Here is a 14,436-nt window from a genome sequence, read left to right on the forward strand (position 1 = left end):
GGCAAGGACTTCCACCCTGCAGAGTGGTCCAGAGGGAGATGAGCTGCCCATGAGGCACTGGCTGCTCCTCCAGGTGGAGAGCACGGGTTTTGGTGTGAGTGGGGCTCCTGGGATGGGCTGGGGTCTTGAACTAAATCAACTTGCATCTTCCATCTCCAAGATCCTCTGACTCTTTATCAGTGGAGTGGTGGGCAGAGGAGAAGTTGTAAGATGGATAACCAGGAGCTCCCACTGTGGCTCAGTGGGTGAAGAACCTGTTGCAGGTTCGATCCCTGAACTCGCTCAGTAGGTTAAGGATCTGCAGCTGTGGTATAGGTCACAGACATGGCTCAGATCTGGTGTTGCTATGACTGTGGCATAGGCCGGCAGCTGTAGCTCTGATTCAACCCCAAGCCTGGGAACTAATGTATGCCACAGGTGGGACCCCCCCCCCCATAAAAATGAAAAATGCTTTTAAAGAAAAGATGGATAGGAGTTTCCATCGTGGCTCAGTGGTTAACGAATCTGACGAGGAACCATGAGGTTGTGGGTTTGATCCCTGGCCTCGCTCAGTGGGTTGAGGATCCGGCGTTGCTCTGAGCTGTGGTGTAGCTCGCAGATGCGGCTCAGATCCCATGTTGCTGTGGCTCTGGCATAAGCTGGCAGCTTCAGCTCCAATTAGACCCCTAGCCTGGGACCCTCCATATGCCGCAGGTGCAGTCCTAGAAAAAAAAGCAGAAAGAAAAAAAAAAGGCATATAACAAAAGAAAGAAATTAAATCGCAGGCCCATTGCTTCAGGTCAGAGACCTGCAGGCAAGCAGGCTTGGGTGAAACTGCAGACCAAGGCCACACCCAGCTCTGCTTCACTTTGTAGGTTGACCTCCTCAGTGGCTGAGCACAAGCGTGCCGTGAGGCCCAAGCGTCGGGTCCAGGCTTCCAAAAACCCCCTGAAAATGCTGGCCGCAAGAGAAGACCTCCTCCAGGAATACACCGAGCAGAGGTTGAACGTGGCCTTCGTGGAATCAAAGCGGATGAAAGTAGAGAAGAGTGAGTATTCAGTCTCCGGCTTGGGAGACCAGCAATTCGGTGATTGCATCATTTTTTGCTGCCTCTCCAAGGCCGGTCGTGGTGCTCAGAGACACTCATGGAGAATAAGTTTGCACGTGCGCGCATATAGGTGCGCACCTTCAGGAAGCCTGCGTTGGAATGTAAAGGCTTCTCGTAGGAATTCGTAACAGCGTGGCACACCTGTTCGCTTGGTTAAGTCACATTATCCTGGTTTGTGGAGTTTTCTTTCAAAAGGTTGGAAGAAAGGAGGTTGCCGGGCTTTGTAATTCAACCGGTTTCCAAACATAATGTCTTACTTCATTTTATTAGAAAGCAGATTGTTTGATCGCTCACAGGAAAGTGGGCCGAGTCGCTGCTTTTGCCTACTTCTAGATTTTTTTTTTTCCATGACTAATGAATGCATATAGCGGTGCTTTTCACATTTTTTTTTTTTTTGGAAAGGTCCTTGGGGCTCCTTGGAGTTGCGATGTGGGTTGAGGGGAGTGTGGGGCGTCGGGATGGGGCAGAGGATGAGAGTAAGAAGGCAGGCCCCAGACCTTCGTCCCACTTCAGGCCAAGCCATCTGCTTTGATCTGCCCAGCCACACATGTTCCCCAGTCCTGAAACAGTGGTTTTCTTAGTGGAGATGTTTGCATGTATGATCTTGATATTCTGAATATTCTTGCTGTAATTTTAATTTTCCTATTACACTCATAAACCTACTTCCTAATTTCTTTTTAGAAATAGAGTGTTTATTTATTTATTGGCCATGCCCATGGCATGTGGAAGTTCCCAGGCCAGGGAACAAAACCACGTCACAGCAACCAGAGCTGCTTCAGTGACAATGCCAGATCCTTAACCTACTGTGCCACCAGGAAACTCAAATAGAGTACTTAGATGAAGTGGCTGAACATTTTTATTATATCTTTTCATAATAAGTGTATTTCAGATTTTGTATGCCATGTGAGTTGTTAAGTTGTCAATATGCGTATTTCTTCAGGGTTAAAACCTCATCCCACCAAAATCATTTTCTATATTTCTCTCTAGCATATACATATTTTTTTAAAACAATGAGCTAGAGAAATCAAGGTTTCTTGGCATACATTTTATGTAGTTTATCTCCACTTTTCAGGGACACATATACCTTTGTTGGTCCACAGTGAAAACCCAGCCTCGTGTTACGATCCTAAATCTGAGAGCAGAGGCCTCAAGAGGTCGTTTAGTTGTTCCCTCTGCCTCCAGGAAGATATTAGAACTAAACCAGGGAGTTCCCGTCATGGCGCAGTGGTTAACGAATCCGACTAGGAACCATGAGGTTGCGGGTTCGATCCCTGCCCTTGCTCAGTGGGTTGACAATCCGGCGTTGCCGTGCGCTGTGGTGTAGGTTGCAGATGCGGCTCGGATCCCGTGTTGCTGTGACTGTAGCGTAGGCCGGTGGCTACAGCTCCGATTCGACTCCTAGCCTAGGAACCTCCATATGCCGTGGGATTGGCCCAAGAAATAGCAAAAAAAAAAAAAAAAAGAACTAAACCATGCCTTACAAGGTGCCTGCTTTTTTGTGAGTCTTTTCTGTAAAGATTTTTGATAGAAGATGTCTAATTTTCACAGCCTTCGTGAAATGAGGCCACGTCTTGACTTAGGCTGATACCCACCCGCACTGTCACATGCTTCTCTTCTCTCTGCCTGACCAGGGGTGATGCTTGTCAATAAGCATTTACACTTTTTTTTGTTTCTTTTTGTGGCCACCACTGCGGCATATGGAAGTTCCCAGGCTAGGGGTTGTGTTGGAGCTGCAGCTGCAGGCCTACACCACAGCCAAGGCAATGCCAGATCCTTAACCCACTGCGCAAGGCCTGTGATCAAACCCTCATCTTCAGGGACACTATGTTGGGTTCTTAACCCACTGAGCCACATCAGGAACTCTGCCTTTATACTTTCAGCCCTCTGTTTACTTCCTAATACAGGGCTCCACTGCTAGTTCATCAAACTAGAGTGTGTTTTCCCCATTAGGATTAACTTGAAAAGAAAAAGTCATGAGTTGATTATGAATAGTTGCTGTTTCAACCCTGTTCCTTCGCCTGTTCACCTGTCTTCCCCTGTGTGTGTGTCCATCAACCCCCGCAGTGTCCTCCAACTCCAACTTCTCCGAGGTCACCCTGGCGGGTTTAGCCAGCAAAGAAAACTTCAGCAGCGTCAGCCTGCGAAGCGTCAACCTGACAGAACAAAACTCCAACAACAGTGCTGTGCCCTACAAGAAGCTCATGTTGTTACAGATTAAAGGTAACGGAAGCGCAGCAGAGAGAATTAGGCGCCAGCCAGGGCTGTTGGTGGTCTGGTCACCTCGGGAGCCCTGACTTCCCCCAACTTGCCTGAGCAGAGGGGGGAGCACGTGCCCCCTTATCTCACAGAGGGGTCAAAAACCCCATGAGGTGGGAAACAGTCTGGCTCCACACGTTAGACCTTCGGGCTGTGTGGCCGAGGGGCAGAGCTGCCTCTGAACCCTGGTCTGTCCCATCCCCGAGTCTCAGCCCTTGCTGCTGCTTCCCTTCCGGGGGTGCCTGCCACTCACAGCCTGTCTCGCCCTCAGAAGGTCCACTCTTTGTCCTCCTTGCAGGGGGTCCCCAGGAGTCAGGGCAGCCAGAGAGGGATGGGCGTTCTCCGAGAAGGAAGCAAAGGAGAGGAGGACCTGAGGAGCCCCCGCCTCCCCCTTCCCCCCTCCCTCCCTTCCTTTCTCCCCCCCTCCCCTCCCCCTCCCTCCCTCCCCCCTCCCCCTCCCTGCCTTCTTCCCCCTTCTCCCCCTCCTTCTTTCTTCTCTTCCTCCCTTTCTTCCTTTCTCTTCCTCCTTTCTTTTTCTCCTTTCTTCCATTTTCTTTCTTTTCCTTCCTTTTTTCTTTTCTTCCTTCCTGTCTTTTCTCCCTTTCTTCCTTTCTTCTTTTCTTTCTGTCCCTTTCTGACTTTTCCTTCCTTCCTTTTTCTTTCTTTTTTTCCTTATCCTCTCCCTCCTCCCTCCCCCCTCCTTCTCCCTCCCCCCCCCCCACACACACCTGTTTTTCTGCCCCTTCCTTTCTTCAATAGCAAGGAGCCTTACCCCACACCCAGAAGGGCTCTGGGCTGTGTGCAGGGACTTAGCCGCCTCCCAGGATGAAGAAGCTGCCTGAGTTGTTAGGTGTAGGAGGTGGACTGAGCAGAGACCAGGGGACGCGGGGGGGTGGGGGGGGTTGCCGGGTGCCCTTGGGGAAGGGCACCTTCATTAATCCATACACATACACATGCTATCAAAGCACACCCATAGTGGCCCTGAGAAACATGGTGACATTTGGGAACATACCACCCAGGACAGGGACCAACACTGCAGTGATTCTAAGTCCCCAGGTCACGGCAACTAACGTGAGCAGGTGACCCTCTTCGGGGGAGGGGGGGAGAGCCTGGAGCAGGGGTACGTCGGACCTGTGGGGCTTCCCAGGTGGTCCTGCCAGTGCCTTGGGGACAGGTCTCCTCTCTGGGAAGATGGTGACCCTTTGCCTGTGTTCAGGACGAAGACACGTGCAGACCAGGCTGGTGGAGCCTCGTGCCTCCTCCCTCAACAGCGGGGACTGCTTCCTCCTGCTCTCCCCCCACCACTGCTTCCTGTGGGCGGGAGAGTTTGCCAACGTCATAGAGAAGGCCAAGGTCGGTATCTAAGGGACCAACGTAGCTTCATTACGCAGCTCTTCTATTTATTTATTTATTATTTTCTGGCCATGCCCACTGCATGCGGAACTTCCCAGGCCAAGGATCAAAGCAGCACCATGGTGGTGACAATGCCAGATCCTTAACCCTCTGTGCCACTGGGGAACTCCATACTCCATGCATCTCTGTCTTTTTTTTTTTTGGGGGGGGGGCGTCACCTACAGCATATGGAAGTTCCTAGGCTAGGAGTCAAATTGGAGCTGCAGCTGCCGGCCTACACCACCCACAGCAATGCAGAATCTGAGCCACATCTGTGACCTAACCCTAAGCCATAGCTTGCCGCAACGCCGGATCCCTAACCCACTGAGGGAGGGACTGAACCCACGTCCTCATGGACCCTAGCTGGGTTCTCAACCCGCCAAGCCACAGCGGGACCTCCACGCACATCTCTCAGACATGGAGAGAATGTTCTCCCAGTTGCCAGAACCCTAGGAAGCTTTTCCACTGCCCAGTGTTGCATTAAGCGAGAGAGGCTGTAACTCATTTTCCTGAAGGTCTCTGAAACAAGCTTTCACTAAGCATTTAAGGGGAATGGTTTGTGGGGGAGATTTTTTAAGATTTTTATCATTGTTGTTGGTTTTTGTGGGGTTTTTTTGCCCTTTTGTCTTTATTAGGGCTGCACTCTCGGCATATGGAGGTTCCCAGGCTAGGGGTCGAATCAGAGCTGTAGCCACCAGCCAGCACCACAGCCACAGCAACGCCAGGTCCAAGCAGCGTCTGCATCCTACACCACAGCTCACGGCAACGCCGGATCCTTAACCCACTAGGCAAGGCCAGTGTTCGCATCCGCATCTTCACAGATGCTAGTCGGGTTTGTTAACCACTGAGCATGACAGGAACTTCCAAATTTTTATTATTTTTTATTATAGTTGATTTACAACATTCTGTCAATTTCTGCTGTACAGCAAAGTGACCCAGTCATATGTGTATATATACACATTCTTTTTCTCACATTATCCTCCATCATGTTCCATCACAAGTGACTGGATATAGTTCCCTGTGCTGTACAGCAGGACCTCATTGCTTATCCATTCCAAATGCAATAATTTGTATCTACTAACCCCAAACTCCCAGTCCATCCCACTCCCTCCCCCTTGGCAACCACATGTCTGTTCTCCATGTCCATGAGTTTCTTTCTTTAGGGTTTTTTGGGGTTTTTTGCTTGTTTGTTTGTTTTGCTTTTTAAGGGCCACACCCATGGCATAAGGAGGTTCCCCAGCTAGGGGCCTAATCTGAGCTACAGCTGCCGGCCTACGCCACAGCCACAGCAACGCCAGATCTGAACCCTGTCTGTGACCTACACTACAGCTCACGGCAATGCCAGGTCCTTAACCCACTGAGTGAGGCCAGGGATCCAACCCGCAACGTCATGGCTCCTAGTCGGGTTCGTTTCTGCTGCACCATGATGGGAACTCTAGAGAGATGTTTTAAAGGAGTCTGACCCCTGCCTCCAGGTTCAAAGTCCTGATTCAGCACTTTTCCTAGCAAAGGAACTGGTACATCCCTTCAAAGCTATTTATCCCAGGAGCCCGGGAGACTCTGCTGCAGGCCCTATTGAATGAGACTTTAATGGGAAAAGACCAGGGAATGGGTATTTTTTAAAAGTTTCACGACGAGTTCCCACTGTGGCTCACTGGTTAAGAACCGGACATAGTGTCCCCAAGACCAACCCCTGGACCCCTCAGTGGGTTAAGGATCCAGCACTGTCACAAGCTGAAGTGTAGGTCCCAGATGGGGTTGGGATCTGATGTTGCTGTGGCTGTGGCTAAGGCTGCCAGCTGCAGGTCTAATTTTGACCCCTGGCCTGGGAACTTCCATGTGTCACAGATGTGGCCATAAAAACAAAAGAAAAAGAAAATAAATAAAAGCCACAAGTGATCTGTTGAATTTGAAGACGGAGAACCATTGCTGCAAAGAATTGATACCCCCAGTCCTTGAGTTAACATTTTCTTGACTTTGCAGACAGTCCCCCACCCCCACCCCCAACCCCCATGGTCACGGCTTTCCTTTCAGAGAACCCATGTCTCTGAGCTCGTCATCATTGCCCTTCTACCTGGCCACGAGCTTGTCTGCCCACATAACTGTATTCCCCTCTCGTTTTAGGCCTCGGAACTCGCAACTTTAATCCAGACCAAGCGGGAACTTGGGTGTAGAGCTACTTACATCCAAACCATTGAAGAAGGCATTAATACACACACGCATGCAGCCAAAGACTTCTGGAAGCTCCTGGGTGGCCAAACCAGTTACCAGAGTAAGAGTTCCCTGCATCTCAACTGCCTTTTCTTTCCCCTCCTTCATTCTTACAAACCAGCCACGGCCCAGTGGAAAATCTAACGCCCTCTTCCTGTTCTTATGCCAAAGCTGCTGGAGACCCCAAGGAAGATGAGCTGTACGAAACAGCCATAATAGAAACCAACTGCATTTACCGTCTGATGGATGACAAACTCGTTCCTGACGACGACTACTGGGGGAAGATTCCCAAGTGCTCCCTCCTGCAGTCTAAAGAGGTACAGTGAGGGGAGTTCCCTTCGTGGCTCAGTGGTTAACAAATCCGACTAGGAACCTTGAGGTTGCGGGTTCGATCCCTGGCCTCGCTCAGTGGGTTAAGTCCGGCGTTGCCTCGAGCTGTATTGTAGGTCGCAGATGCAGCTCGGATTCTGCATTGCTGTGGCTCTGGAGTAGGCTGGTGGCTACAGCTCCGATTCGACCCCCAGCCTGGGAACCTCCATAGCCACAGGAAGCAGCCCAAGAAAAGGAAAAAAAAAAAAGTCAAACCATTACTGCCGTCTTAGACGCTAATATGGAATTCAGAATATCGCTCAGAGGAAACAAGTGTTATTGAAAGCTTTTTTGATTTAGGCCCAATATAATTATGACTTAGCCCTATCTCTTGATTTTTCTATAAACAGTAAATGTTTTTCAGTCCTTGAGTTTTAGGAATAATGGGTGTATATGTAATTTATGGGTTTTGCCAAGTAGTGTGATGGGTTTTTTCTCTCACACCAATAAATACTTATTAAATATACAAATAAGTATATTTGCACCACTAAGTATTCCAAGTTTTGAGAAAAAAGTGTGGAAGGCACAAATGGGTTTTAAATTTCATTAGGTAGAGAGTATTAGAACAAATTTCATCCATATACTTCTGAATGAATCACTTCGTTGTACAACTGAAATTATCACAACCCTGTAAATCAACTATACTTCAATAAAACTTTTTTAAAAGGCAAAAAAGTAAAAAAAAAATACATAAAATACATTAAAAAATAGAATGTCATCCAAAGCTAGAGAGATTATATATGTATGGGTGTTTACATGGAGAAAGGAAAAAAGTCCCAGAAAAAAAGAAATAATCAGGAGATTTTAAAGAGAAGGTGAAATTGAGCCTAGTTTGAAGTTGAGTAGAATCTGGCTTGCTGGAAATGAAGAAAGAAAGTATTCTAGGAAGAAAGAATAGAATAAACCATAGGCATGAATATAAGAAATACCATTGCATTCATGTATTCATTCAACAAACACTTAGTAAGCCCGACTGAAAATACAAATACAGTATGGTCTCTGCCTTGAGGGTCTTGGAATCATATCAGAGAGAGAAGATAACACTAGATCTGTAGTGCCCTATGAAGTGGCCTGGATGAGCTAAATGAATGACAGAGGAGGGAGGGAAGGAGAAGAGAAGGGGGGAGGAAGGAAAGAAGGGAGGTGGGGAAGACTCATAAATAATTCTTACTATGAACCAGAAGTGTTAGGTGGCTTGAGTGTTTGGAGGACAGACATTAGCTTCAGCATTTAGGACACAACAAAAATCACACTCACAGGGCAGAGGCTGGCTTGGCAGGGCGGTGCCCACTGGCCAGATCTTTTTGTGTTTGTACCAGATACTCCATTAAGATTTGCATCGGCACCTGTCTGATCCACTGTCACTAGAGACCCTGATTCAACTCGAACCTGTCCTTGAAGTTAACACATTCTTCTGTGTCCTTTCCCCAGGTACTGGTGTTTGATTTTGGGAGCGAAGTTTACGTGTGGCATGGGAAAGAAGTCACATTAGCACAGCGGAAAATAGCCTTTCAGCTGGCAAAGCACTTGTGGAATGGGACCTTTGACTACGAGAATTGTGACATCAACCCACTGGATCCTGGAGAATGCAACCCGCTCATTCCCAGGTACTGCCAGGGCCCTCAGCAGCCTCGGCTCCCACCACAGTGTTTTACCATCATCCTGCCTAGCTTGTAGTTTTCATAAATGATTGCAATGCAGTATGCAATACGAATGTTCACACAAAGAACCACGCTTTAGAGTTTGCCTAACAAGGACAGAAATGGGATGGTGTGGTCTTCCAGGAGAGGTTCGTGTTGTATTTCATTTCTTGAGATAAACAAATTATTGCCAGGAGTTCCCATGTGGCTCAGTGGTAATGAACCAGACTAGTAACCATGAGGATGCAGGTCAATTCCTGACCTCACTCAGTGGGTTAAGTATGCAGCATTGCTTTGAGCTGTGGTGTAGGTCACAGATGTGTCTCGGATCCTGCGTTGCTGTGGCTGTGGTGTAGGCTGGCACCTGCAGCTCCAATTTGACCCCTGGCCTGAGAAATTCCATGGCACGGGTACAGCCCTAAAAAGCAAAAAAAAAAAAAAAAGTGTTGCCACCTGCAGCATGCCAGGTGCTATTGAAGCAGATGAAGAGCAGTTATTTAAAACAAATGACATGCCTCTCTGAAAAGCATGCCAGGGTCTGGAGTTCAGCCATTGATCTGAAGGCACAAAAGCCATGTGTCTCCTGATTTCACACCTTCCCAGCATCGCCCTTGAATTCCAGGAGCTACCATTTATTTGGTGGTAGATGATGCCGATCCCTTTTGGGGGAAGAGTAGGCGGGAAGATAATGGTAACAAAATGATGATCGTAATTTCAGCATTTCCTGCAGTCTCCCAGACTTTTTAAAGTAATTTTGGCAAATCAGCAGAATATGCACCAACTCTCAGAAATATAGTCTTGAGAAAAAAAATTCTTGCATTCAAAGGATCTTTTTTTTCCCCCTTAACTACCAAAGAAAAAAAGAGGAGCCCTTTTAAATTCTGCAGGCCAAATTATAGCTTAGAAATTGATGTGCCCCCAAAAGCACAATGAAACCGCTTTTTAATGTTTTCCATTGAACTAATACACAGATTTCAACTTTCCTTCCTAATTTGCTGTTTTAAAATTGAATCATTGATTTTATTATTCATGGTCATTATGGTCATTTAAAAACAATTTAAAATGACGTCAGTGCAGGTGAAAAGTTCTCAGATCCTTTTTAAGCACAAGTGCGCACCTAACATAAAATTCACATTGAAACAACTAGTTTTGGTTTTCAGAACTGAAGCTGAGACTAAAAAGAATATTTACTTGGTATAGTAAAAGAAAAAAAAAATACTGAAGCATAAAATCCACGGGATGGACGATTTCTATTTGGTGGTGACATCATCTGAGACCTGAAAGTAGATGAGTGGACACCTAGCCCACCAGTTTTCTACACCTACCCTCCCCCCAGTCAGAAGCACCAGAGGAGCTTTAAAAAAAATGCATGTGCCGGGCCCAGCCTCAGAGATGTGTTTTCAGTTCCAGCAGGGATGGGATTTATGTGCCTGAATGTCTTAAAACCCCAGGGGTTTTAAGGTGCAGCCAAGATGAGAGTGCCCAACCGCTGTGCTCCCTGAACTTCACAACATCCAAGATGCATTTCTTTTCTTTTTTTCCGGAGGGGGGGGTGCCCCGAAGCATATGGAGTTCCTGGGTCAGGGATCAGATCCAAGCCACAGTTGCCACCTACACTGCACACTGCAGCTGCAGCAACTCTGGATCCTTAACCCACTGTGCCGGGCTGGGGACCAAACCTATGCCCCAAGCTCCAGAGATCCTTCCTGGTCCTCTTGTACCACAGTGGGATCTCCCCATGATGCATGCACCAAGTGCTCTTTCTGTAGGCACTGTAACAAGTCTGCACAGAGGAATTTATATAAAAGTCTTTTCTGTGAAGGTCCGCAGCCTTCAGGGTAGCCCTGACATTTTCAGAGTTGCTGATATTTGGTTCCCTAAGTCCCGCTAGATCTCAGTGAAGTATCTTGGTGCTTTATCCTTTCAGCCCTCTCTGAAACAGACAGCACCTTTGATGTGCCTTAGCCATGATGTCACAAACTGGTCTGGATCAAATAGGATGTGATGAACCAGGAGCCACCACGGGGCCCAGGAAGCACTGCCCATCACTCAGATGGTCCCAAACCCCAAGCCAGGGCTGATCTGGAAGGATGAGAGATACCGCACCTTATCCTCAGAGCTCAGCCTCTTTCTAAGTTAGCTGTGTTCCAAGCTGAGGGTCAGATGCCAAGAGCCCAAGACACTGGCCCATCTGGTGGCCTTGAGAGAAATCTGCAGAGATTCACTTGATGATCTATGAGGGTATGTTCATTTAGGGAACAGAGGACAGTTTCCTCTGTCCCTGGAGACTGGCGATCACCATTGTAACATGACTTTAAAAACAATTCAGGGAGATCCTGCTGTGGCGCAGGGGGGTTAAGGGTCCAGTGTTGTCACTTTGGCAGGTCACTGCTGATGCATGGGTCTGATCCTTGGCCCAGGAGCTTCCATGTGCCATGGGTGCAGCCAAAAAACAAAACATAAAAAATTAAGAAAAAAAATTTAAAAATAGGGGTTCCCGTTGTGGCTCGGCTGAAAGGAATCTGAGTAGTATCCATGAGGACACAGGTTTGATCCCTGGCCTTGCTCAGTGGGTTAAGGATCTGGCATTGTCATGAACTATGACAGCAGCTACAGCTCCAATTCAACCCCTAGCCTGGGACTCTCCATATGCCACAGGTTGGGCCCTAAAAAACAAAAGCAAACAAAAATAGAAAAGAAAAATAGAGAATACAAGGCAAGCACAAATTCCTCCATCTAATCATTAACTGGATGGAAGCATGACGGGCGCCTGCAGGTAAGTGCTGGTGGGGAGAGGAGGTGAGGGAGACACACTTGTGACTCCTGCCTTTGCTGAGCTCCCAACCCAGAGTGCGGCCCCCAGGGAGACCCTGATTCAAGAACCATGGGTCACAGTACATTCAGGCTCATCAGTTCCAGCCTTGTAAGGCGTCAGGCTAAAAATAAAATGTCGGAGTTCCCCTCGTGGTGCAGTGGTTAACGAATCTGACTAGGAACCATGAGGTTGCAGGTTTGATCCCTGGCCTTGCTCAGTGGGTTAAGGATCCCGCGTTGCCCTGAACTGTGGTGTGGGTTGCAGATGCATTGCTGTGGCTCTGGCGTAGGCTGGTGGCTACAGCTCCCATTCGACCCCTAGCCTGGGAACCTCCATATGCCACAGGAATGGCACAAGAAAAGGCAAAAAGACCAAAAAAAAAAAAAAAAAGAATGTCACTGATCGGGTGACATAAATAAAAACAAACCATTCACTCTGTACACCGCTTACGTGTTCTGAGTTCTTCACCAGCCACAGGTGTGTGCGTGGGATCTCTTCCTTTGAGCGTGGCTTAATCTTGGTTCTCTCCCCATCCATTCCCCCCCCGCCCCATGCAGAAAAGGACAGGGGCGGCCTGATTGGGCCATCTTTGGGAGACTTACAGAACACAATGAGACGATTCTGTTCAAAGAGAAATTTCTCGATTGGACGGAGCTGAAGAGACCTAACGAGAAGAATGCAGGCGAACTTGCCCAGCAGAAGGTATTTGGGATGATGGAGCCAAACTTCCGGGCTTGGTTTGGGTCCCAGGAAACACGGCCTTCCTGGGGTTGCCTAGTGAACAGCAGACCGATTTCCAATGAAATTCTGACTCCGGGTGGTACAAAGAGCCGTGTTTGCGCCTCCCTTCCGGTTTACAGCCCTCACAGTTGAGGCTGCCTTTTCCCTTTGCCTGTCCTTAAATGCCCTGCAATGGACCCTGTCCCTTCACCGGCGAATCAGCATCCAGTGGGACAAGGTGCCACTGCAGACCCAGGGGAGGAGAGTGAGCATCTTTACTCCCGCACAGGACGATCCGAGGGCGGAGGTCAAGCCTTACGACGTGACGCGGATGGTGCCGCCGCCTCCCCAGACGACGGCGGGCACCGTGCTGGACGGGGTCAACGTGGGGCGGGGCTACGGCCTGGTGAAAGGAGACGACCAGAGGCAGTTTGAGATTGCCAGCGTGTCCGTGGACGTCTGGCACATCCTGGAATTCGACTACAGCCGGCTACCCAAACAGAGCATCGGCCAGTTCCACGAGGGGGACGCCTATGTGGTCAAGTGGAAGTTCACCGTGAGCACAGCAGGTCAGTTGGGCATTTGGTGTCCTTGGAGCCCTGCAGAGGGAACAAGGGTGCCAGACTCAGGGGTGGGAGCCCTGTCTCACCCCAGCCGTGGGGGAGGGGGTGCAAGGGCTGGTCTAGCCACTGCCTTTGACAGCCTCCTGGATGAATAACGTGGCTAACAGCCCCTGTGCTTCCTTCTAGAAAGTCCACTGCCAGGATAAGCTTTTTCCTCTGCACTCACCCCTCCCCTGCCTCATCCCCAGAGGTTTTCTAGGAGAGTGCTGCTCTGCCTCCCAGTGATGTGTATACCATGTGGCTGGATGCTGCTGAAATGAAAGCTGTTAAGTAACATGTAGCTGGACGATTTAGAACTGAACCAAATGTGTCATGTCAGTAAATCTAGACACAGAAGATTTATTCAAAATGAAAGATGCTGTTTCCTCTGAGGCCCAGAGCCATAACAGCGCTCTGTGGATCTGAGAGAATAAATACAGTCAGAACTCCTCTGGTTCCCAGCAGGGCGGTGCTTTTCAAAGCAAAACGAAACACTCCATGGAGTGCTTTGCACCAGAAGCAGTGAGGGCAGGGAGGGGTGGATTTTGGAGAAGTAATCCCTTTTTCTTGCCAAGAAGAAGCTGTGAATCGAGTTATCCACAGCATCCCTCATCCCTCTGAATTTAGGAGACATTTATGTCACAACTCAAGGGTCAGGATTCATGTGCCAAGGGAGTCGATTCACTTCTTGATAGCCTTTGCTGTTCAGGTGTGGCTGCCCTGCCAGGCACAGGTCGGGAAGCCTTTTTTGCTCATCAGACACCTGCAGCCTTAGGTTTCTTTCCTAACTTATTCAAAATACGCCTGTTAATCAACAGGCAAATACTCAATTTACTGAGTATTTGTTCTGTAAGACACTTTTTAAACTAATGTTATTGAAGTATGGTTGATTTATAATGTTGTGTTAATTTCTGCTGTGCAGCAAAGTGACTTGGTTATACGTATTTAAATGTTCTTTTTTTTCAGATTTTTTTTCCGTTATGGTTTATCACAGGAGATTGAATATAGTTCCCTGTGCTACACAGTAGGACCTTGTTGTTTATCCAGCCTGTATATATTAATTGGCATCTGCTAACCACAAATTCCAAGTCCATTTCCCCTTGGCAACCATAAGTCTGTTCTCTATGTCTCTGAGTCTGTTTCTGTTCATAGATAAGTTTATTTATGTCATATTTTTGATTCTACGTATAAGTGATATCATATGGTATTTGTTTTTCTGAATTACTTCACTTAGTATGAGATGTTACTTCTCCTTGCATCCGTGTTGGTGCAGATGGCATTATTTCGTTCTTTTTTATGGCTGAGTAATAATCCGTTATATACACCTACCATATCTTCTTTATC

The 14,436-nt window shown here is 48.1% G+C and overlaps 1 protein-coding gene across 6 annotated transcripts in view; it reads left to right on the forward strand.

The window, feature by feature from the left end:
- The window catches only part of SVIL (supervillin), a 170,747-nt gene that overhangs the window by 135,000 nt on the left and 21,311 nt on the right, over nucleotides 1-14,436 (forward strand). For all 6 annotated transcript variants that reach the window (XM_047754684.1, XM_047754685.1, XM_047754687.1 and 3 more), the window contains 8 exons: nucleotides 855-1,027; nucleotides 3,152-3,307; nucleotides 4,560-4,696; nucleotides 6,860-7,007; nucleotides 7,118-7,263; nucleotides 8,747-8,922; nucleotides 12,328-12,472; nucleotides 12,780-13,059. In XM_047754684.1, coding sequence (XP_047610640.1) covers nucleotides 855-1,027; nucleotides 3,152-3,307; nucleotides 4,560-4,696; nucleotides 6,860-7,007; nucleotides 7,118-7,263; nucleotides 8,747-8,922; nucleotides 12,328-12,472; nucleotides 12,780-13,059 — 1,361 coding nt within the window. The remainder of the gene's footprint in view (nucleotides 1-854; nucleotides 1,028-3,151; nucleotides 3,308-4,559; nucleotides 4,697-6,859; nucleotides 7,008-7,117; nucleotides 7,264-8,746; nucleotides 8,923-12,327; nucleotides 12,473-12,779; nucleotides 13,060-14,436) is intronic.

The sequence above is a fragment of the Phacochoerus africanus genome, chromosome 12, assembly GCF_016906955.1.
Source record: "Phacochoerus africanus isolate WHEZ1 chromosome 12, ROS_Pafr_v1, whole genome shotgun sequence".
NCBI classification, from domain to species: Eukaryota; Metazoa; Chordata; class Mammalia; order Artiodactyla; family Suidae; genus Phacochoerus; species Phacochoerus africanus.